Raw genomic sequence first — 25,610 nt, forward strand, 5'->3', positions numbered from 1 at the left:
TTTTAATGTTGTTTTTTTTTATATTAGGAGCAAGGAGGAATGCCAGAAAATAACCAGAGACCAGTCATCCTCCATGACACCACTGTAGTTGTTATGTCCCCTGAGAGACCAGTCATCCTCCATGACACCACTGTAGTTGTTATGTCCCCTGAGAGACCAGTCATCCTCCATGACACCACTGTAGTTGTTATGTCCCCTGAGAGACCGAGTCCAGTCTCTCCATGACACCACTGTAGTTGTTATGTCCCCTGAGAGACCAGTCATTCTCCATGACACCACTGTAGTTGTTATGTCCCCTGAGAGACCGAGTCAGTCCTCCATGACACCACTGTAGTTGTTATGTCCCCTGAGAGACCAGTCATCCTCCATGACACCACTGTAGTTGTTATGTCCCCTGAGAGACCAGTCATTCTCCATGACACCACTGTAGTTGTTATGTCCCCTGAGAGACCGAGTCCAGTCTCCTCCATGACACCACTGTAGTTGTTATGTCCCCTGAGAGACCGAGTCCAGTCTCCTCCATGACACCACTGTAGTTGTTATGTCCCCTGAGAGACCAGAGACCAGTCATTCTCCATGACACCACTGTAGTTGTTATGTCCCCTGAGAGATGTAATAGGTTTTTCTATGATAAAATCAGTATTGTTTTTCTAGAAAATCGTGCAATACGTTTTGTCAATGGAGCCTTTATGCTTTGTCTTTTGATTAAAGTTGTGTGCGTCACCCATTACCCAACGTGTTTAATACCAATTAAATGTATTCCCTTAGTGCCTGAAAAGGTTATCTTTACTTTTATCTGTAGCTATGTGACTGTTTTAGCATTTTGTTTGAAAATGTACTGTAACCAAGCAATAAATACTTACAAAACAATGATACATTTGAAATTTTGTTAACATTTATTTTAAAATTCATCATTATCAATGCATACAAAGTTTCCTTTCAATAAAGTATTTTAGTGCAGGTCCGTTTCTGAGGACCTTGACTTGGTCAAGACTTTCTTTAGATATAGTTGACTCTATCCTAGACACCCAAGACTGTAAAACGGTCAATAAAATAAATTATATTTAATTAACAAACAAGTAAAAGATGTCATGAAAATTTTTTTACATAAAAATTGAGAAACTATCCCCCAAAGGCACATTCAAATAAAATCAGTAAATGAATCACCTTGAAAAGAAAAACTGAACTTCCACAAAGAAAAAGAACAGAACAATTCTCAAAAACACGCTAATTTAATTAGATTAATTTAGTTTTTAAAAAATCACATCCTTTCTCAAAGCTCAGTTCTAAAAGAAACGAAAAGCAACAGGTAGCCTAGTGGTTAGAGCGTTGGGCCACTAACCGAAAGGTTGCTTGATCAAATCCCCGAGCTGACAAGGTAAAACATCTGTTGTTCTGCCCCTGAACAAGGCAGTTAACCCAGTGTTCCTAGGCCATCATTGTAAATAAGAATTTGTTCTTAACTGACTTGCCTAGTTAAAATAAAAAAAAAAACATGCTTTTCAACTAATTTCCAGGTTTTCCAGAAATCCTGGTTGGAATATTCCCGATTTTCCCTCTAAATTCTGGGAATCTTCTGACCAAGATTCCAGGGAATCTTCTGACCGGAAAACCTGGGAATTTGGGAAAGTTATCTAAATGTTGCAACCGTACACATACTAGAAATCTCCCCCAAGCAAAGCTCTGTGCCTGCACTGAGGTAACCGTCTAGGAACCATTGAACAGCACTGTGACTGCACTGATAAAAAGGTCTTGGAACCATTGAACAGCACTGTGACTACACTGATAAAAAGGTCTTGGAACCATTGAACAGCACTGTGACTGCACTGATAAAAAAGTATTGGAACCATTGAACAGCACTGTGACTGCACTGATAAAAAGGTCTAGGAACCATTGAACAAAGCACGGTGACTGTACTGATAAAAAGGTCTAGGAACCATTGAACAGCACTCCCCAATCCAAATAAACTACAGTTGCTTCTATCGTACAGGAGAAGAGCTCCGAAGAAATGCTTCCTAGTCAAGAAATAAATAGCTCAGCTCTAAACACCCAACGCTGAACATAGGAGGCGATCAAACATAGTATGGGATCACACTGCTTCCAAATGAAGCTGAAACGGGACACCCATCATTGGTCTACTTATTAAGACTTCCTTGCAGAGACAACATTTGTGCACCATAGGTTATCTTACACCCTTCATCCTCTTTGTCCCTCTGAGGACATCCGGCCAGAGGGGTATACTATAAAAGCAGGATCAATGAGTTAGCCAGCTAACTTGCCTAAACGTTATGAAAATAGCTTTTTATACCTTTAAGCTTGACATGGGCATTGTCCAATTGACTAAACAACCAAAGACACACATATCTAAGTTTAGCTTTTCTTAATGAACCAGAAAATCGATAGTTATTTCTGGTTATTTATCAAAGTTAGAGGGTTAACTATGGTGAATTAAAAGATAGCTGGTTAATTGATTCTGCTTTGTATTACCAAAATATTACCGAAACTATACCAAACACTGTCTCCTGTTTTCAGAGTATTCAGTCCAGTATGAGTTTGATCAGTCTTAGAGACTGACATGTCAACTCAAGAGTTTGGTGCCTGCCCATTGACTAGCCATTGCCAAAATAAGATGTTGCCCAGTAATCTGCGCTTTTTCGGCCAGGACACTATTTTTCTGGGTTTCAAAAATCAGTCTTTGTTGACTTTGAAAAAACATTTATCAAGCCTATTGCTCATGTTTTTTTCTTTCAAACATGCAATCCCAGCCAAGAATCCGTGTCGGTTTTTAGAAAATCAAATCTATAAGACTAATGTTCATGTTTCCTCTCAGCTTTTCATGGCTGAGGTCTTTCCAGATCTCTCTCTTTTAAAAAAATGAAGAGTTTCATAACCTCAAGAGAATTCCTGGTTAAAAAAATTAACATAAAAAAGTGTTTAAATTCCAGTTAACGGTCAGAGATTGTTCAGGCCCCCTTGTGGCAGTTCTGGGGTATGATCTTTCCTTTTCTTAAAAAGGTTCTTGAGTTTGGATGACTTCGTGCTTTTGTCTTTGTCCTTTTGGTGCCTCTCGCCTCTCATCTCCGGGGGCAACGTGTTTAGGGACCGGCCGCTCCTCGGGGGCGGAACAGGAGGATTCCCTTCTCGCTCTCCTCCTTCCGTGATCCTCTGGGGCAGGTCAGAGGTTGTTGCTGGGGTCGTTGCTGGGGTGATACAAGACTTCTCCAGAATTCCGTCATACACCAGTTCGGTCAGGTGGTCGGAGGTATAAGGGTCAGGGGTCTGGGCTTGTTTCCATGGCGTAGACAATGTGAGGTCAGGTTGTCCGAACTGACCTCGATCCAAAACCTGGGGACCGTGACCCAACTGGGACGACCCAGCATACTCCTCCCTGGATATCCTCCGTTTGGGGATTTCCGGGGCACTGTCGACCCTGTCCGGGTAGATCTTCCCAGTGGGAGTGTCTATGGATCTGTCAATCTTATCGCTGTTTGTTCGTCTGCCAGCGTGAGAGCACATCTCATGGTGTTCGTCTATCGATATCTTCCTCGTGGCGGCAGATGGTGGTTCCACTGGGAACTCTATCTTCTTCCTGAGCATCTTGTGAGAAGAGTTGCTGTCCAGATGAAGGGTCAGTTTGTCTCTGGTCATCGCCATCCTCCTCTGAGCGCTGTCGGCTAAGAAGTCCACCTCCTCTCGGGATATCCTTCTCGTTGGGGTTCCAATGGCCGCCACCATTTCTTCTCTGGGCCTTCCTCTCATGGTGTTGTTGAATGAGACTTCTCCCCTGCTCTCTCTCATCATCTGCCTGGAGCCGGTGTCCAGAGACACACCGATCATGTCTGTAGATAGAAGAGACCTCTTCTTTGAGACGTGAGTCTCCAACGGAACCTCGTGATACTCATCTCTGGATGACTTCCTTGAGACGTTGTCCATCGAACGACCCAAGACCTTTTTGGCTGCTGCGTCGGCGGGGGGGTCCATGGAAGTCTCACTTTTGCCTCTTTGCATTTTCCTTGGAGCAGTGTTGTCCACAGCAGAAGAGTCTGGCTCGTCTTTAGATGATGTCTTCAATGTGGCTTCATCCAAGGAAGCTTCCAGTTCTCCACTAGATATCTTACAAACGGGGGATTCTGTTCCGGAAGGTTCTGATGACCTTCTGCTGACAGGAGGGGTCCTGTCAGAATAAATTACCTGAGAATCTCTGTAGAGAGAAGGAGAGAGAGAGGGAGGGGAGAGAGAGGGGGGGAGTGAGGGAGAGTGAGAGGGAGAGAGAGGAAAAGATATAGAGAGAGAAAGATTCCATCAAGGTTCACAAAGTTTCAATCATACATTGAAAATACTGTAAGTGTTACCGTGAGTAAGCTTGTAATCAGTGGACACAGAGAAGCGTTGTAGAAAATTGGAATCAGAATTGGAACGTCAGTTTATTTCCTAAATTGACTGAATTGAAACTGTGCGACTCACCCCCTCCGCTGGGCGTTGATGAAGATCTGCTCCTCTTCCTCGAAGCAGGGGAGCGTGGTGTGGATAGGGATAAGGATATCAGGGTCGGAGAAGGAGGATGAGGAAGAGGAAGAGGAGGCGTGTCCAGAACGCCGTTGACGACACACGGTGGAGGTAGATCCACGAGAGCGAGGGGAGCGCTTCATTGATGGAACTAGGGTTGCAAAGGTAAGGGAACATTCCCGGTAAAAAAAAATTTGGGGACAAATTTTGGGGACAATTTTTGGGGACCATTTTTGGAATTTTTTTCATTTTATGGAAACCTATTCATGGACAACCTCGCAAAAATAAAACTAAACCTGATTCAACTAAGCAGCTAATCACTTAAACCTTGAATCAGGTATGGCAGTGGTTCTCCAACCTCTCCTCAGGACCCCCAGCCGTTCCAAACCTCTCCTCGGGACCCCCAGCTGTTCCAAACCTCTCCTGTGGAGCTTCAGCTGTTCCAAACCTCTCCTCGGGACACCCAGCCATTCCAAACCTCTCCTCGGGACCCCCAGCCGTTCCAAACCTCTCCTCGGGACCCCCAGCTGTTCCAAACCTCTCCTGTGGAGCTTCAGCTGTTCCAAACCTCTCCTCGGGACACCCAGCCATTCCAAACCTCTCCTCGGGACCCCCAGCCGTTCCAAACCTCTCCTCGGGACCCCCAGCTGTTCCAAACCTCTCCTGTGGAGCTTCAGCTGTTCCAAACCTCTCCTCGGGACACCCAGCCATTCCAAACCTCTCCTCGGGACCCCCAGCCGTTCCAAACCTCTCCTCGGGGCTGTCCTCGGTACCCCCAGCCATTCCAAACCTCTCCTCAGGAACCCCAGCCGTTCCAAACCTCTCCTGGGGACCCCCAGCTGTTCCAAACCTCTCCTGGGGACCCCCAGCTGTTCTAAACCTCTCCTCAGGACCCCCAGCTGTTCCATGTGTTTGATATATTCCAGAGCTAGCACCTGATTCAACGTGTCAACTAATCGTCAAGCCCTTGACTACGTATGGGCATGAGATTGGTTGATTGATTACCACGGTGATCCCATAAACATACACTCACTGTGCTGTAAATCTGTTTGCATAAAGATGTCTGCTTAATGACCATATTATATTTTCATTATATTGACCAACCGAGCGACTGATTGCTATAACCTACCTAAGATGGGTGCTGAGGGGTCTTCCATCAGATCCTCCAGAGAGCCTTGTATTGTTTCATGACAGGAAGGGAAGGTGGGAACAGACACCCTGGGCATTGCCACCCAGTTAGAGTCTGAATACAGCGTGGCTGTCAGGCTGGCCAGGCCAGAGTTCCTGAGGAGAGGGAAACCACACAGACGCTCTATCTGTTGCCAGCGGTGGAGACGCTCCCGTAGGCAGGCCGTGACTTCTGATAGGGCGTTCCTGTGAGGGATGTCAAAAGCACAGTTTACGTCAGCTAGCTGATACAACACACAGGTAAGGACTGCTATAATACAGTAACATGTCAGCTATGTCAACACAACATACATTAGTTTAGTATGTTACTGTGACACAACAAAGTCAAATTTGTTACAAAAACTCTGTCACCAAAACACGTCAACTCCGTCACAAAAACACGTCAACTCCATCACAAAACACGTCACAAAACACGTCAACTCCGTCACAAAAACACGTCAACTCCGTCACAAAAACACGTCAACTCCGTCACAAAACACGTCACAAAACACGTCAACTCGTCACAAAAACACGTCAACTCGTCACAAAAACACGTCAACTCCGTCACAAAAACACGTCAACTCCGTCACAAAAACACGTCAACTCCGTCACAAAACACGTCACAAAACACGTCAACTCGTCACAAAACACGTCAACTCCGTCACAAAAACACGTCACAAAAACACGAGAACAGCAACTGCAACTCATAGTTGCGGACTGTGGCACAGATGAACGAATAACAGCACACATGGGAAAACTGAGCTTCTGATGTAATCAAATCAGAAAATAGCCCCCATGAAAGTAAGAGTGAGAGTAAACATTGTTTTGAGTTGAGGTTAGTTACAAGTCCAGTGTCCTGCTTCACATCAGTTCAAAAGACTGAAGAGTGAATGAAGAGACCACCTGGAAGCTGTGTGGGAGAGCCAGTCAGATCAGATCACACAACTTTAATTCTGCCAATGAGAGGACTACATTAAATATTCTGCATGCTTGGTTAGAATTGGACAAAACGGATGAAAAGTAGATTCATGTCAAGTTAAATGTCCATCAGTCACATGTGGCTGTTGTAGTGAACAGATCCTGGTGTGTGTGACTTCCTGTTTCCGGTCACAACTTGCAGACTTGTTTACGTGCTGCTGTGCGTTTTGTTGCCGATCTTACTTTGCTACCTCACGGTTTTTACTTTTTCATTACCGTATATTTTTAGTTTTTCCCTCACTCAACTTTTTTCATTCAACTTTTTCACCTCGGAGGTTTTATCTGGACATGGTTCGTCAGGACTTCAAACAGCCGAAGCTAAGTAACATTAACATGATGCCTTCTAATTGCAGTCGTTGTACTTATAATATACAGGAGAACGATCGCCTTACGGCAAGGATAGCTGTGCTGCAAGCCCAGCTTCAGACGCAATCGCTAGGCAAGGGTAATTTCAGTGTAGGAAAGGATGAAACAGCGTCTGTGCCACCAGTAAGTACAGATAGTAACGTTAGTATAAACCCCCTCGCACGGTCCCCGCAGCCGGACAACTTTCTCATGGCTTCTGGAGGGAAACGCTGTAGGAATGCTCAACCGGTGTCGCTTATTCAGCCGACAGAAACTTTCAACCGGTTCTCCCCATTAAGCGAGTCGGAGTCGGAGGCCGAGACTTCTCTGGTCTCTACTCCTCCCGTTGTGGGGTCTGAGACGCCGACGGCTCCCACCATTAGCTCTGACAAATTGAAAACCCTAGTCATTGGCGACTCCATTACCCGCAGTATTAGACTTAAAACTAATCATCCAGCGATCATACACTGTTTACCAGGGGGCAGGGCTACCGACGTTAAGGCTAATCTAAAGACGGTGCTGGCTAAAGCTAAAACTGGCGAGTGTAGAGAGTATAGAGATATTGTTATCCACGTCGGCACCAACGATGTTAGGATGAAACAGTCAGAGGTCACCAAGCGCAACATAGCTTCAGCGTGTAAATCAGCTAGAAAGATGGTGTCGGCATCGATTAATTGTCTCTGGCCCCCTCCCAGTTAGGGGGAGTGATGAGCTCTACAGCAGAGTCTCACAACTCAATCGCTGGTTGAAAACGGTGTTCTGCCCCTCCCAAAAGATAGAATTTGTAGATAATTGGCCCTCTTTCTGGGACTCACCCACAAACAGGACCAAGCCTGGCCTGTTGAGGAGTGACAGACTCCATCCTAGCTGGAGGGGTGCACTCATCTTATCTACGAACATAGACAGGGCTCTAACTCCCCTAGCTCCACAATGAAATAGGGTGCAGGCCAGGCAGCAGGCTGTTAGCCAGCCTGCCAGCTTAGTGGAGTCTGCCACTAGCACAGTCAGCGTAGTCAGCTCAGCTTTCCCCATTGAGACCGTGTCTGTGCCTCGATCTAGGTTGGGCAAAATTAAAGATGGCGGTGTTCGCTTCAGCAATCTCACTAGTATAAAGACCTCCTCCATTCCTGCCATTATTGAAAGAGATTGTGATACCTCACATCTCAAAATCGGGTTACTTAATGTTAGATCCCCTCACTTCCAAGGCAGTTATAGTCAATGAACTAATCACTGATCATAATCTTGATGTGATTGGCCTGACTGAAACATGGCTTAGGCCTGATGAATTTACTGTGTTAAATGAGGCCTCACCACCTGGTTACACTAGTGACCATACCCCCCGTGCATCCGGCAAAGGCGGAGGTGTTGCTAACATTTATGATAGCAAATTTCAATTTACAAAAAAAAAAACAATGACGTTTTCGTCTTTTGAGCTTCTAGTCATGAAATCTATGCAGCCTACTCACTCACTTTTTATAGCTACTGTTTACAGGCCTCCTGGGCCATATGCAGTGTTCCTCACTGAGTTCCCTGAATTCCTATCAGATCTTGTAGTCATAGCAGATAATATTCTAATTTTTGGTGACTTTAACATTCACATCGGATGGGGCCACAGTGTCTTCTGATCCCTCCTGTCTCAGCCTCCAGTATTTATGCTGCGGTAGTTTATGTGTCGGGGGGCTAGGGTCAGTCTGTTACATCTGGAGTATTTCTCGTCTTATCCGGTGTGTGCCTGTGTGAATTTAAATATGCTCTCTCTAATAATATGCTCTCTCTGAGCCCTAGGACCATGCCTCAGGACTACCTGGCATGATGACTCCTTGCTGTCCCCAGTCCACCTGGCCATGCTGCTGCTCCAGTTTCAACTGTTCTGCCTGCGGCTATGGAACCCTGACCTATTCACCGGACGTGCTTGTTGCACCCTCGACAACTACTATGATTATTATTATTTGACCATGCTGGTCATTTATGAACATTTTAACATCTTGACCATGTTCTGTTATAATATCCACCCGGCACAGCCAGAAGAGGACTGGCCACCCCTCATAGCCTGGTTCCTCTCTAGGTTTCTTCCTAGGTTTCTGGCCTTTCTAGGGAGTTTTTCCTAGGGAGTTTTTCCTAGCCACCGTGCTTCTTTCACATGCATTGCTTGCTGTTTGGGGTTTTAGGCTGGGTTTCTGTACAGCACTTTGAGATATCAGCTGATGTACGAAGGGCTATATAAATACATTTGATTTGATGTGGAATTCTCGTATGTCACATTTTCTTTTTATCGACTGAAATTCAAAGTAATTTGTTACAGTTATGTTTTTCTCTCTCTGATCTCGTTATCCTCATAGTTTTAGTCAGGAAAAATAGGTTGTTATTTTGTCATAGTTATTGTTTACTAAATTAAGACTGTGTGTGTGTCTGTGTTTGTGATCTTGTTCTTCTATCCTCGTGGGGACCTGAAATCCCCACGTCCCCATGAGGACAAAAGCTATTTTAAGCTTAGGGGTTAGGGGTTAAGGTTAGGGAAAATATGATTTTGAATGGAAATCAATTTTTAGGTCCCCACGAGGATAGAAAAACAAGTGTGTGTATGTGTGTCTCTCACTTGGCCTCCAGGATCTTGGTGTCAACATCATCCAGTGAGGAGCTGTGAGCCACGTGGAAGGTCCCCATGAGGGAACTCCTCTTCTTCTTGATCTTCTCTGCCTGGACAGGATATACACATACCAAGGGTAAATATGAGGTCACATCCTCCTGTTCATGTCCACACCAGGGGGTTACTATAGAGGATAGATGACTTGTTTAACCTCTAGAGGGACCGGCGGGACGAATTCGTCCCACCTACGTAACAGCCACTGCCAGCCTGTGGCGCGATTTTCAAAATCTTCAAAATCCTATTACTTCAATTTCTCAAACATATGACTATTTTACAGCCATTTAAAGATAAGACTCTCGTTAATCTAACCACACTGTCCGATTTCAAAAAGGCTTTACAACGAAAGCAAAACATTAGATTATGTCAGCAGAGTACCAAGCCAGAAATAATCAGACACCCATTTTTCAAGCCAGCATATAATGTCACCAAAACCCAGAAGACAGCTAAATGCAGCACTCACCTTTGATGATCTTCATCAGATGACAACCCTAGGACATTATGTTATACAATACATGCATGTTTTGTTCAATCAAGTTCATATTTATATCAAAAACCAGCTTTTTACATTAGCATGTGACGTTCAGAACTAGCATACCCCCCGCAAACTTACGGGGAATTCGCTAACATTTTACTAAATTACTCACGATAAACGTTCACAAAAAGCATAACAATTATTTTAAGAATTATAGATACAGACCTCCTCTATGCACTCGATATGTCCGATTTTAAAATAGCTTTTTGGTGAAAGCACATTTTGCAATATTCTAAGTACATAACCCAGGCATCACGGGCTCGCTATTTAGACACCCGGCAAGTTTAGCACTCACCATAATCATATTTACTATTATAAAAATGTCATTACCTTTTGTTGTCTTCGTCAGAATGCACACCCAGGACGTCTACTTCAATAACAAATGTTGGTTTGGTCCAAAATAATCCATCGTTATATCCGAATAGCAGCGTTTTGTTCGTGCGTTCCAGACACTATCCGAAATAGTAAAGAAGTGTCGCGCGCTTGGCGCAATTCCTGACAATAAAATTCAAAGTATTCAATTGCCGTACGTCGAAGCATGTCAACCGCTGTTTAAAATCAATTTTTACGTCATTTTTCTCGTAGAAAAGCGATAAAATTCCGACAGGGAATCTCCTTTTCGGCAAACAGAGGAAAAAATCCCAAAGGCGGGGGCGGTCGGGGTCACGCGCATAAGCCCAGTGTCCCTTGACGCCACTTGAGAAAGGCGATAATGTGTTTCAGCCTGGGGCTGGAATGACGACATTCTCTTTTTTCCCGGGCTCTGAGCGCCTATGGACGACGTGGGAAGTGTCACGTTAGAGCAGAGATCCTTAGTAAATGATAGAGATGGCAAAGAAGTTCCAGAAATGGTCAGACAGGCCACTTCCTGTAAAGGAATCTCTCAGGTTTTGACCTGCCATTTGAGTTCTGTTATACTCACAGACACCATTCAAACAGTTTTAGAAAATTTAGGGTGTTTTCTATCCATATGTAATAAGTATATGCATATTCTAGTTACTGAGTAGGAGTGGTAACCAGATTAAATCGGGTATGTTTTTTATCCAGCCGTGTCAATGCTGCCCCCTAGCCCTACATCCCAGGGGTTAATATGGAGGATAGATGACTTGTTTAATGCATTATCCTGGTCATGTCCACACCAGGGGTTAATATGGAGGATAGATGACTTGTTTAATGCATTATCCTGGTCATGTCCACACCAGGGGTTAATATGGAGGATAGATGACTGTGTATTGCATTATCCTGGTCATGTCCATACCAGGGGTTAATATAGAGGACAGATGACTTGTTTATTGCATTATCCTGGTCATGTCCATACCAGGGGTTAATATAGAGGACAGATGACTTGTTTAATGCATTATCCTGGTCATGTCCACACCAGGGGTTAATTACAGCCCCTATGTTCTTTCTTCATATGTGAAGTCAGTGAACAGTCAATCAGTTGAATCAATAAACTGATTGATTGGTTTTACGTCTCTCTCCTACCTGCTCCTTTGCGGTGGCCAGTTGCAGCTCAGCGCTGTGTTTCTTGATGTTGTAGTACTGGACCAATCAACCAACGGATCAACTAATCCACCAATCAACTGATCCACCAACCAACTAATCCACCAACCAATCAACTATTCCACCAACCAACCAACCAACCAATCAACCAACTAACCAACCAACTAATCCACCAACCAACCAACCAACCAACTAATCCACCAACCAACCAACCAACTATTCCACCAACCAACCAACCAACCAACTAATCCACCAACCCAATCAACTAATCCACCAACCAACCAACTAATCCACCAACCAACCAATCAACTAATCCACCAACCAACCAATCAACTATTCCACCAACCAACCAACCAACCAACTATTCCACCAACCAACCAACCAACCAACCAACCAACCAACTAATCCACCAACCAACCAACCAACTAATCCACCAACCAACCAACCAACTAATCCACCAACCAACCAACCAACTATTCCACCAATCAACCAACCAACCAACTAATCCACCAACCAACTAATCCACCAACCAACTAATCCACCAACCAACCAATTAATCCACCAACCAACTAATCCACCAACCAACTAATCCACCAAATAATCAGTAGTCTCCTACCTCTTCCTTGGCTACGTTCAGCTGCAGCTCAGCACTGTGTTTCTTGATGTTGTAGTACTGGACCTCCACCTCATGGGTCAGCTGTAGCCAGAGCTGTAGGGCCTCCGGGACAGACCAGTAAGCCATCATGTCCTTCTCTGCCTTCTTTAATGCTCCCCGAACCTAGATAACGCACAAGGCGCACACAAACACACAGGCGCACACAAACACACAGGCGCACACAAACACACAGGCGCACACAGGCACACACAGGCACACACAGGCACACACACAGGCACACACAGGCACACACACAGGCACACACACACGCACACACACAGGCACACACAGACACACACAGACACACACAGACACACACACAGGAAAAGGGTTAGAGATTTTGATTGATTGATTGATGGCCCGTTTTCACCACCAGCCTTAACCCAATACTGATAGCGTTTCCTACACTGTGGACTTGCTTCACACAGGAGATGGAACTGGTTAGCAAATAGCATGTGTTTGGAAGATCAAAGGCGGTTAAAGGCCCACTCCTTAATTTGAAAAAACCTTCCAAACAGCCCTGCCACTTGGTTTGCTCTAAAGCTGAGGGCTGGTGCAGGAGAAATGGAACCACTTAAACTGGACACGAGGACAACCCTACCCGCTCCAGCTCCTCCTCTACACATCTGAGTCAGCTCAGTTTGGGTTAGGTTAGCTTAGGTACGTTAGGGTTAGGTAGGATGCTAGGTTAGGCAAGGTTAGGATAGGTATGGTAAGGTTAGGTAAGATTAGGTTAGATAAGGTAGGGTTAGGTAGGGTTAGGTAAGGTTAGGTAAGGTTAGGTTAGGATAGGTATGGTAAGGTTAGGTAAGATTAGGTAAGGTTGGGTAATGCTAGGTTAGGCAAGGCAAGGTTAGGATAGGTTAGGTATGGTAAGGTTAGGTAAGATTAGGTTAGATAAGGTAGGGTTAGGTAGGGTTAGGTAAGGTTAGGTAGGGTTAGGTAAGGTTAGGTAAGGTAAGGTTAGGTAAGATTAGGTATTGTTAGGTAAGGTTAGGTAAGGTTAGGTAAGGTTAGGTAGGGTTAGGTAAGGTTAGGTAAGGTTAGGTATGGTAAGATTAGGTTAGGTATGGTAAGATTAGGTTAGATAAGGTAAGGTTAGGTAGGGTTAGGTTAGGTAGGGTTAGGTAAGGTTAGGTAAGATTAGGTAGGGTTAGGTAAGGTTAGGTAAGGTTAGGTAGGGTTAGGTAAGGTTAGATAGGTTAGGTAGGTAAGATTAGATTAGGTATGGTAAGATTAGGTTAGGTAAGGTTAGGTAGGGTTAGGTAAGGTAAGGTTAGGTAGGGTTAGGTAAGGTTAGGTAGGGTTAGGTAAGGTTAGGTAGGGTTAGGTAAGGTTAGGATAGGTTAGGTAAGGTAGGGTTAGGTATGGTAAGATTAGGTTAGGTAAGGTAGAGTTAGGTAAGGTTAGGTAGGGTTAGGTAAAGTTAGATAAGGTTAGGTAGGGTTTAGTAAGGTTGGGTTAGGTAAGGTTAGGTAGGGTTAGGTAGTGTTAGGTTAGGTAGGGTTAGGTTAGGTAGGGTTAGGTTAGGTAGGGTTAGGTAAGGTTAGGTAGGGTTAGGTAAGGTTAGGTAGGGTTAGGTATGGTAAGGTTAGGTTAGGTAAGGTAGGGTTAGGTAAGGTTAGGTAGGGTTAGGTAAAGTTAGATAAGGTTAGGTAGGGTTTAGGTAAGGTTGGGTTAGGTAAGGTTAGGTAGGGTTAGGTAGTGTTAGGTTAGGTAGGTAGGTTAGGTAGGGTTAGGTTAGGTAGGGTTAGGTAGGTTAGGTAGGTTAGGTAGGGTTAGGTAAGGTTAGGTAAGGTAAGGTTAGGTTAGGTAGGGTTAGGTAAGGTTAGGTAGGGTTAGGTAAGGTTAGGTAAGGTTAGGTAGGGTTAGGTAAGGTTAGGTTAGGTAGGTTAGGTAGGGTTAGGTTAGGTTAGGTAGGTTAGGTAGGTAAGGTTAGGTTAGGTAGGTAGGTTAGGTAGGGTTAGGTAAGGTAAGGTAGGGTTAGGTAGGGTTAGGTAAGGTTAGGTAGGGTTAGGTAGGTAGGTAAGTTAGGTTAGGTAAGGTAGGGTTAGGTAGGTTAGGTAGGGTTAGGTAAGTTAGATAAGGTTAGGTAGGGTTAGTAAGGTTGGGTTAGGTAGGGTTAGGTAGGTTAGGTTAGGTAAGGTTAGGTTAGGTTAGGTAGGGTTAGGTTAGGTAGGGTTAGGTAGGTTAGGTTAGGTAAGGTTAGGTAGGGTTAGGTTAGGTAGGGTTAGGTAAGGTTAGGTAGGGTTAGGTAGGGTTAGGTAGGGTTAGGTAAGGTTAGGTAGGGTTAGGTAAGGTTAGGTAGGGTTAGGTTAGGTTAGGTTAGGTAGGGTTAGGTAGGGTTAGGTTAGGTTAGGTTAGGTTAGGTAGGGTTAGGTAAGGTTAGGTAGGGTTAGGTAGGGTTAGGTAAGGTAAGGTTAGGTTAGGTAGGGTTAGGTAAGGTTAGGTAGGGTTAGGTAAGGTTAGGTAAGGTTAGGTAGGGTTAGGTTAGGTTAGGATAGGTTAGGTATGGTAAGATTAGGTTAGGTAAGGTAGGGTTAGGTATGGTAAGAGTTAGGTTAGGTAGGGTTAGGTAGGGTTAGGTAAGGTAAGGTTAGGTAGGGTTAGGTAAGGTTAGGTAGGGTTAGGTATGGTATGGTAAGATTAGGTTAGGTAAGGTAGGGTTAGGTAAGGTTAGGTAGGGTTAGGTAAAGTTAGATAAGGTTAGGTAGGGTTTAGTAAGGTTGGGTTAGGTAGGGTTAGGTAGTGTTAGGTTAGGTAAGGTTAGGTAGGGTTAGGTTAGGTAGGGTTAGGTTAGGTAGGGTTAGGTAGTGTTAGGTTAGGTAAGGTTAGGTATCGTTAGGTTAGATAGGGTTAGGTAAGGTTAGCTAGGGTTAGGTAGGGTTAGGTAAGGTTAGGTAGGGTTAGGTAAGGTTAGGTAGGGTTAGGTTAGGTAAGGTTAGGTAGGGTTAGGTAGGGTTAGGTAAGGTTAGGTAGGATTAGGTTAGGTAAGGTAGGGTTAGGTAAGGTTAGGTAGGGTTAGGTAAGGTTAGGTTAGGTTAGGTAGGGTTAGGTAAGGTTAGGTAGGGTTAGGTAAGGTTAGGTAGGGTTAGGTTAGGTAGGTTAGGTAGGTTAGGTAGGGTTAGGTTAGGTAAGGTAGGTAGGTAGGTAAGGTTAGGTAGGTTAGGTAGGTAGGTTAGGTAGGGTTAGGTTAGGTAGGGTTAGGTTAGGTTAGGTAGGGTTAGGTAGGGTTAGGTTAGGTAGGGTTAGGTTAGGTAGGTAGGTAGGTTAGGTAAGGTTAGGTAGGGTTAGGTTAGGTAGGTTAGGTTAGGTAGGTTAGGTAGGTAGGGTTAGGTAGGTGTTAGGTTAGGTAGGGTTAGGTAGGTTAGGTAGGTAGGGTTAGGTTAGGTAGGGTTAGGTAGGGGTAGGTTAGGTAGGTTAGGTAGGGTTAGGTTAGGTCGGTTAGGTAGGGGTAGGTTAGGTAGGGTTAGGTAGGGTTAGGTTAGGTAGGGTTAGGTAGGGTTAGGTTAGGTAGGGTTAGGTTAGGTAAGGTTAGGTTAGGTAGGGTTAGGTAGGTTAGGTTAGGTAAGGTTAGGTACGTTAGGTTAGGTAGGGTTAGGTAAGGTTAGCTAGGGTTAGGTAGGGTTAGGTAAGGTTAGGTAGGGTTAGGTAAGGTTAGGTAGGGTTAGGTTAGGTAAGGTTAGGTAGGGTTAGGTAGGGTTAGGTAAGGTTAGGTAGGTTAGGTTAGGTAAGGGTTAGGTTAGGTAAGGTAGGGTTAGGTAAGGTTAGGTAGGTTAGGTTAGGTAGGGTTAGGTAAGGTAAGGTTAGGTAGGGTTAGGTAAGGTTAGTTAGGGTTAGGTAGGGTTAGGTTAGGTAGGGTTAGGTAAGGTTAGGTAGGGTTAGGTTAGGTAGGGTTAGGTTAGGTAAGGTTAGGTTAGGTAGAGGTTAGGTAGGGTTAGGTAGGGTTAGGTTAGGTAGGGTTATGTAGGGTTAGGTAGGGTTAGGTTAGGTAGGGTTAGGTTAGGTAGGGTTAGGTTAGGTTAGGTAAGGTTAGGTAGGGTTAGGTAGAGGTTAGGTTAGGTTAGGTTAGGTTAGGTAGGGTTAGGTAGGGGTAGGGTTAGGTTAGGTAGGGTTAGGTAAGGTTAGGTAGGGTAGGGTTAGGTTAGGTAGGGTTAGGTAGGGGTAGGTTAGGTAGGTTAGGTAGGGTTAGGTTAGGTCGCGTTAGGTAGGGGTAGGTTAGGTAGGGTTAGGTAGGGTTAGGTTAGGTAGGGTTAGGTAGGGTTAGGTTAGGTAGGGTTAGGTTAGGTAAGGTTAGGTAGGGTTAGGTTAGGTAGGTAGGGTTAGGTAAGGTTAGGTAGGTTAGGTAGGTTAGGTAGGGTTAGGTAGGTTAGGTTAGGTAGGGTTAGGTAGGTTAGGTAGGGTTAGGTTAGGTTAGTTAAGGTTAGGTTAGGTTAGGTTCTCTACCTGCTCCAGCTCCTCCTCTGCATATCTCAGTCTGCTCAGTTGACTGACGGCTCCAGCTCTCAGCTGATGGAGTCTGTGTGCCTCCTCCTGGGCTCCCATGATCTCATCCCTCATCTTCTCCTCCAGGTTCTGTTTCTCCTCCGCCACGTTACGCTTCTCCTCCTGGGCCTGCTCCAGCCTGGTATCAGGACGGGTCACGCGTTAGTAGGACAGCAGGAAAGACACACACACACGGAGGTAAGCAGGACAAACACATACATTATCAGGAAACATACAAACATACACACACACACACATTAGCAGGAAACACACATAACAGTACTCCTCAACCCTCTTATACACACACAGTTATAGACACTCACTGTTCCTGTAGTTCTCTGAGGCTGAGCTCAGCACTCTGCAGACTCTCCAGGTCCTTCATCATCTTTGAGATGTGAACTTTAGAAGCTTTGTTCTGCACCTGGGAGAACCAGCAGCCTCCTACACCCATCATCACAGAAACTAGCAGCAACAAGTCCTTCATGTAGTTATGGGGTGGGCCTGGAGGAGGAGGAGGAGGAGGAGGAGGAGGAGAGGAAGGAGGAGAGAAGAGGAAGGGGGAAGAGGAGAAAGATGATTTCATTTGTTTAGAGCTTTTCAATATAATCAGTGGACATGAGCAAATGCACAAAGTGTGTGTGTGTGTGTGTGTGTGTGTACTGTCTACACACGTATAGGAGCACCAAACAGCACCACGTCCAGAGCCTTGATGTTGAGTTTCTGTTTGTCTCTCTGGTCCAGGATCTTCAGCTGGCCACTCAGGAACGACGGCTCATTGGCTGCTATCCTGCACACATCACAACAACACCAGCTCTGATTAGACGAGAAAACTAAAGTGTTCTGATTGGATCTTTCTACATCTGATTGGACTGTGTTTCTCTTTCTGTTCTGTTATTATTAAGCGTTTTAATTTGACAAATTGAGCTGCTTCGGATTTGTTTGTAATTGTATAGTAATGACTCAAAATTTACCAAATGGACATTGTAACTAGGGTGTGTTACCTGATTGGCCAGCAAGTTTCAGTAAGAAGCTTTCTGATTGGCTGTGCCCACCAGGAAGAGCCTCTCTGAGGTTTCTGATTGGCCGTTCTCACCTGGGGAGGGTGTTGCCGTTGACTCTGAAGTCTTTAAAGTTCTTCTCGTACTGAGGCAGCTCTACAAACTCCCTGAGCCACCTCAACACCTCATCCTGAGTCCAGTTATGGACTGATAGAGAGAGGAGGAGGGGGAGAGAGGGAGGGGAAAGGAGAGAGAGGAGGAGGGGGAGAGAGGGAGGGGAAAGGACAGAGAGGAGGAGGGGGAGAGAGGGAGGGGAAAGGAGAGAGAGGAGGAGGAGGAGAGAGGGAGGGGAAAGGAGAGAGAGGAGGAGGAGGAGAGAGGGAGGGGAAAGGAGAGAGAGGAGGAGGAGGAGAGAGGGAGGGGAAAGGGAGAGAGGAGGAGGGGGAGAGGGAGGGGAGGGGAGAGGAGGAGGGGGAGAGAGGGAGGGGAGGGGAGAGGAGGAGGGGGAGGAGGGAGGGGAAAGGGAGAGAGGAGGGGGAGAGAGGGAGGGGAAAGGAGAGAGAGGGGGGAGGGAGGGGGGAGAGAGGGGAGGGGGAGAGAGGGAGGGAGGAGAGGAGGAGGGGGGAGAGAGGGAGGGGAAAGGACAGAGAGCACGAGGGAGAGAGGGAGGGGAAAGGAGAGAGAGGAGGAGGGGGAGAGAGGTGGGAGGGTTTGGTAATGAAGAAACTGTGAATGTAATAACATATTGCATAATCACACACACAGCGTACCTTCTGAGAACTTCCAGCCCCTCCATAGTTCTTCTATGGTGATGTGTTGGTCCTCTCTGTGAAGATTGCTGTGTTTGTTGGTCTGCTGCTGCTTCATGTCCTCGATGATGAACTACACAGCCAAGACATACACACACACACACACACACACACACACACACACACACACACACACACACACACAGCGGGATACACACAAACACACACACAGAGGGATACACACACACACACACACACACACAGGATTATGAAAAGCTTACAGCTTAATGTCAAAAGGTAAATGTCTAACACACACAGAAGGATCACACACACACACACACACATACACAGAGGGACACACACACAGAGGGATCACACACACACACACACACACACAGAGGGATACACACACACACAGAGGGACACACACACACACACACACACACACACATACACACACACACAGAGGGATCACACACACACACACACACACACACACACACACACACAGAGGGACACACACACACACAACCACACATGTCTAATAAACAGTTCACACATCCTTAACCTTTCTAACTTTCCACATTAGTTTGACGACTGTCAACTGTACCAATGATAAGGACCAAGACATTTTAGTTTAGAGATAAAATAGACTGGGTGTCTGTGTCTGTGTATGTGTGTGTGCGTGTGTGTGTGTGTGCGTGTGTGTGTGTGTGTGTGTGTGTGCGTGCGTGCGTTCCACCATCTTGGAATCTATCCTTGGCTGTAATTCGATTCTTCATGTGATGAGGACAGGAATATCAGCCACCTTCCCCTCCCATCTCCACGGTAACAGCAACCCAATCCCATGGATCATCTAGCCCTGGGTGACATTCTGATGAGTTCTGGAGTTCTGGGACAAACAGTCCAACATTCTACACTTCTAATCTGGAGTCACTTATTCTAAAGGGGTTCTAGTGTCTGTGGCTTAAACAAACTAACAGGACAGGAATCATGAGACAGACAGACTGGACAACAGATGGTAAGGGTCTGACTGGTCGACGAGGATATACACACAGCATGTAACTGAATAAAGACCCCTACCATCTGTTGTCCAATCAAAACACACCTGAATCCCTCCTCCATGGTTACCGTACCTCCACGCTCTCCTCCACCTCTATCCCTCCATCCTGGTCGTCATCCATCTCTCTGTGGATGTTCCTCAGACCCTCCAGACTGTATCGGTCTGCCTCGTTCATACAGGGAGGTGACACCACCAGGCATGGGTCTATAGAGACGGTCAATCAATACATTTATCAATATGTTAGGTAGCCCTTTCCTGCAGTCAATCACCAAAAGTGCCCTCTAGTGGCCTCATTCATGGTGGAATGTTATTCATGTTTTTCAGAATTAGTTTAAAAACAAAATTAACTGACAAAAATATGGTGTTTCTATGTCAAACTGTTTTGTTATAGTTCGGTCTTCTGTGATGTATATAAAGTGTAATATTGGGATGAAAACTCTAAATGTAATACATTTCATCTCTATATCTGACATGGTACAGGTGTCTTACTATGTTTAAGTCCATAAACATGTGTGTGAGGTGTATACTTTTGTGTCAAAGTAGATTTGTTTTAGGCTACCAAGAAACACTCTGTGTGACCCTGATTTAGCCCACTGCAGTACAAGGTTTATCAATATACACTACATGACCAAAAGTATGTGGACACCTGCTTGTCGAACATCTCATTCCAAAATCATGGGCATTAATATGGAGTTGGTCCCCCCTTTGCTGCTATAACAGCCTCCACTCTTCTGGGAAGGCTTTCCACTAGATGTTGGAACATTGCTGTGGGGCTTGCTTCCATTGAGCCACAAGAGCATTAGTGAGGTCGGGTACTGATGTTGGGCGATTAGGCCTGGCTCGCAGTTGGCGTTCCAATTCATCCCAAAGATGTTAGATGGGGTTGAGGTCAGGGCTCTGTGCAGGCCAGTCAAGTTCTTCCACACCAATCTCGACAAACCATTCTCTGTATGGATCTCGCTTTTTGCATGGAAGCATTATCATGCTGAAACAGGACAGCATCTTCTAGAATGTCATTGTATGCTGTAGTTTCCCTTCACTGGAACTAAGGGGCCCAAACCATGAAGAACAGCCCCAGACCAGTATTCCTACTTCACTAGACTTAATATTTGGCACTACACATTGGGGTAGGTAGCGTTCTCCTGGCATCCGCCAAACCCAGATTCATCCATCGGACTGCCAGACAACGAGTTTCCACTGTTCCAGAGTCCAATGTAAGCGAGCTTTACACCACCCCAGCCAACGCTTGGCATTGCTCATGGTGATCTTAGGCTTGTGTGTGGCTGCTTGGCCATGGAAACCCACTTCATCAAGCTCCCAATGAACAGTTCTTGTGCTGACGTTTCTTCCAGAGGCGGTTTAGAATTCAGTAATAAGTGCTGCAACCGAGGACTGATGATTTTTACGATTTACGTGCTTCAGCTCTCTGACATCCCGCTCTGTGAGCTTGTGTGGCCTACCACTTCGCGGCTGAGCCGTTGTTGCTCCTATTTCACTGTAACCTGCATTCTTAGTCACTGAGCACCGACCGGCACCGGATGTTCATGGAATTTGAAAAGTAGTTGAAATTTGGTCAGTCTGCCTTGTCCACAGAATTGTTTTTGGTACGGTCTGGACCAGATTTATATTTCAACATCCACAGATGCCAATTTTTGGTTTGTTCCGGAATTGTTTGGGGCCAAACATAGACATCCATGATTGGTTCAGTCCTGCACTGTACTGTACACTTGAGTATAATAGAGTTCAGTACAGTAAACAGTAGAGCACACTAGAGTTACTGTACTGCATTGAACCAAACTGTACTCTACAGTACTCTACTGCACAGTACTCTACTGCACAGTTCAGTACAGTATTCTACTGTATTGTGCTCTACTGTACTGTAATGTATTCTAATCTACTGTACTGTAATGTATTCTAATCTACTGTACTGTAATGTATTCTAATCTACTGTACTCTAATCTACTGTACTCCAATCTACTGTACTGTACTCCAATCTACTGTACTGTCCTGTAATGTACTCTCCTGTAATGTACTGTACTGTACTCTAATCTACTGTACTGTACTCTCCTGTAATGTACTGTACTGTACTCTAATCTACTGTACTGTTCTCTAATCTACTGTACTGTACTCTAATCTACTGTACTCTTCTCTACTCTACTGTACTCTCCTGTAATGTACTGTACTCTAATCTACTGTACTGTACTCTAATCTACTGTACTGTACTCTAATCTACTGTACTCTCCTGTAATGTACTGTACTGTACTGTACTCTACTGTACTGTACTCTAATCTACTGTACTATACTCTAATCTACTGTACTGTACTGTACTCTACTGTACTGTACTCTAATCTACTGTACTGTACTCTAATCTACTGTACTGTACTCTAATCTACTGTACTCTAATCTACTGTACTGTACTGTAATGTACTGTACTCTTCTCTACTCTACTGCCACAATTCTCCACTGGGGGAGTCACAACCCCCCCAAACAAAATTGTGGGAGGAGGTGAAAAATACTCAGTCTGAATTTAAACTACTAAACCCTGGTAGAAAGTGTGTAGACATGATAATGAACCTACAATTATGATTCATTTCATCTCTGAAAACAAACAGTGAGCTTACTAAAATTATTAATCAAGAATATGGGGAAAATGTATTATTGACGATGGAAAAGGTGGGAATCTTGTTCCCTTGTATTTTTGGTGTGTAATACACGATTTGTGTGGCATTAATCATTTGTTGTGGCTAACATTAGCTAGGCTAGGGGTTAAGGTTAGGTATAGGGGTTAAGATTAGGGTAAGGAAACATGCTAGCTAAGTAGCTAAAGGGTTAAGGTTAGGGTTAAGGTTAGGAGTTAACCCTTTATTCTAAGGTCAAGGTTAGGGGAAGGATTAACTAACATGTTAAATTGTTGCAAAAGTAGCTCAAAAGTAATAAGGACTTGCAAAGTTGCTAATTAGCTAAAAATGCTAATTGTCCATGATGAGATTCTAACACCCCCACCCATCCTCCCCAACCAACCAACCAACCAACGTTGATTGTTTGTCTTAAGTAACCTACTGTGTCTTTATCTGTGATTGAAATTCCCTGTATACAAAATCGTGTAGTGCGCTCGAAAAAAAATACACTTGTAATCTGCGAAATTAGGTTGTGTGCATAGAGTTACATGGTTTGTTAAATTCTAAAGTGACACATCTATGTCACAACGCAACTCCGTCATCATGGAATTGCCCCAGTCCAAACCACACCTCTGGTCCTTGCCCTGCCGAAGTGCTCATGTCCAATTCTCAATGTCCAGTGGTGCCCTGTGTCTCTGAATGTGTCAATTCAGATGATCCATCCCGCATCCAACTATGTTCGGCTACAAACAGCTGCTAGACTACTGCATGGCAAGAATACCATGCCACTCCACACCTGTGCCCATCTCCAATGCCCAATGTCCTGCAACTCCATGTGTCCCAGTGACTATAGAACGATAGGACCAGTGACCGAAGAGGTGTTGATAAAACGGTACATTTCCACAATGCCAGGTTGTTTCTCAACATTGATGACTCCTCCTAACACCGAGCTCAGATAACCGCTGAGTGCGCAAAACACTCCCTGTCTCCGCGAGATCCTGCTTCAGGACACACATTGCCCTGTGGTTGGAATAACTTCTCTTGATTAATCAAAGATCTGCAGACCTGGGCCAAATAAATGTAGCTAGTTTAGTTGCGCCTGGATTTACTTTTGGGGATATTCCACAGGTTCCATTACACCGGGCAAACTACGCACAGCTCAATGATAAGAAAGTGTTGATGCTATTTGACCCAGATCTGCACTGATCTGACTCAAGTCAATCAAATGTATTCATAATCAATCAAATGTAATCAAAACCAATGTATTTATAAAGCCCTTCTTACATCAGCGGAAGTGCAGCAGAACGGCTGAAGTGGTTGTGTTTCAACTACATATGTGGACCCTATCCTATTCACCTATCCTATTAACCTGTCCTATCCGCCTATCATATTCTACTATCCTATTCACCTATCCTATTAACCTATTCTATTCACCTATCCTATTCGCCTATCCTATTCACCTATCCTATACACCTGTCCTATTCACCTGTCCTATTCCCCTATCCTATTCATCTATCCTATTCCCCTATCCTATTCCCCTATCCTATATACCTGTCCTATTCACCTATCCTATTCATCTATCCTATTCCCCTATCCTATTCCCCTATCCTATATAGCTGTCCTATTCACCTATCCTATTCCCCTATCCTATTCACCTATCCTATATACCTGTCCTATTCACCTATCCTATTCCCCTATCCTATTCCCCTATCCTATTTACCTGTCCTATATACCTGTCCTATTCACCTATCCAATCGTTGCTAGATCCATGTTGGAGCAGGGTTTACTTCGAGGTAATGAGAGCGTATGGACGCATTTTTAGGCTACGGCTATCCACGCTTATTGTCACCGTCAGTCATTCAGGGATCCTTTTTACCTGTCGAGTCCAACACCGTTCTTTGGCCGGCAAAGGTGAGTCCGAGTTCCGGGTCATTGTGGTGATAGTAGCCGCTGTCCTGGATGATGCTCTGCGAAGCCTCGAATAAGACCCCGCGGAGCAGAAGGAGGAGAACCGGGGAAAGGAGCAACATCATGGGGTTAAGAGAAACTCTCACCCCGGTGGGAGCGAGAGAACCGGGAGAAGATCCACAAAAACAGATGTAGGCTACACAAACCCGGTTGGTTAACGATGTCAACTGCCAACACTCACATGCACCACCGTGCGCAAGTGTTACGCGATCAGATTGAGCTATTAACCGAACCGTTATTCAGAGATGTGACGCTAATGATTGGGTTCGGGTGGAGAAACTAACCAAGGGGGTATGGTGAAATATTCGATAACATTATAAAACAACTCATCCGTTACATTAAAACTCCAGAAAGGGTTCGAATTATTTTAATCCTTATCATGGGTTACAAAAAAAGAATGGTTTGAATCCAAGATTATTATATCCAATAAGAAAATCCAATAGAAACTTCGACAGCAAGGAAATCTGAGTGAGACCGAAGCGCTCTCTCCACAAATTAAATCCACGGGTTGAATTTGATCGGGATTATGGAGATCAAAAGTCGAGCGTTCCAAAATTCCAAATCCAGTTCCAAAGTTCCGAATACAGTTCCAAAATTCCAAATACAGTTCCAAAGTTCTAAATACAGTTCCAAAGTGCACTGAAAGTTCTTTGATCGCAGTTCAATATCCTGTCAAATACTGCAGTCATATACTATAACTCTTTATAGACATGTCAACTCTCTCCAGTTTTCCATATATATATTTTCTCTTGCTCTCCCGTCGTGACGATCTTGCGAGAAACTGTCACACACACAGAGAGAGATTAAATGACACTAAGGCTAGTTGTCCCTCCCGAGTCCCAGCAGCTTGCACAAACACTCAGAAACACATTTTTTCCGGTCATCCCTTGACTGCGTGTCCATTGGATCCGTTTGTGCACGCGTGTATGCGTGCGTCAAGGCGAATTCCCGACTGTTTATGCATGTTTCCCCAGACCTGAGGGTCATGTGGATGGGATTAACCAGTGTTTGGACACCTGTTAAAAGGCCTTCTCTGATGACGTCTATATCAGACACAGTAGGCTATTTGATGCAGTTAGAAATACTTGTAAAGGGCTGCATTCTTCACAAACCCACTGATGAACACAGCAAGCGGACGAGGACGTCTCTCTCTCGTTAGAGGAACAGGGTGTCGTCTTTCTCCCGGGAACCCCCCTGAGAGCCTAAAAATAAAAAGGGGCCGGCTTTAGGGCTGACCTTTACCCTGTGAGCATGTGCAGGGGACAGTTGTCCATCCCTGGGAGTCAGCGGGCTCCGAAGAGTGTGGGGGGGGACATTATTACTGCGTGTGAACATAGTCTCAGACACACACTATGTGACAATCAGGAAGCAGGGTGGGTGATTATAAAATATAATG

The 25,610-nt window shown here is 44.9% G+C and overlaps 1 protein-coding gene across 1 annotated transcript; it reads right to left on the reverse strand.

The window, feature by feature from the left end:
- Positions 1 to 873: 873 nt before the first annotated feature.
- On the reverse strand, positions 874 to 25,373 carry LOC106564637 (uncharacterized). Its single transcript, XM_045712873.2, has 12 exons — positions 24,123 to 25,373; positions 19,702 to 19,832; positions 18,587 to 18,698; positions 17,912 to 18,023; positions 17,490 to 17,605; positions 17,142 to 17,319; positions 16,780 to 16,957; positions 12,295 to 12,456; positions 9,593 to 9,693; positions 5,636 to 5,880; positions 4,465 to 4,657; positions 874 to 4,201 (listed from the first exon to the last, which is right to left on the reverse strand). Exons 1-12 carry the CDS (start codon positions 24,277 to 24,279, stop codon positions 2,953 to 2,955), a joined length of 2,934 nt encoding a protein of 977 aa, XP_045568829.1. The 5' UTR covers positions 24,280 to 25,373; the 3' UTR covers positions 874 to 2,952.
- Positions 25,374 to 25,610: the final 237 nt, after the last annotated feature.

This window comes from Salmo salar, chromosome 08 (assembly GCF_965601325.2).
Source record: "Salmo salar chromosome 08, fSalSal1, whole genome shotgun sequence".
NCBI classification, from domain to species: Eukaryota; Metazoa; Chordata; class Actinopteri; order Salmoniformes; family Salmonidae; genus Salmo; species Salmo salar.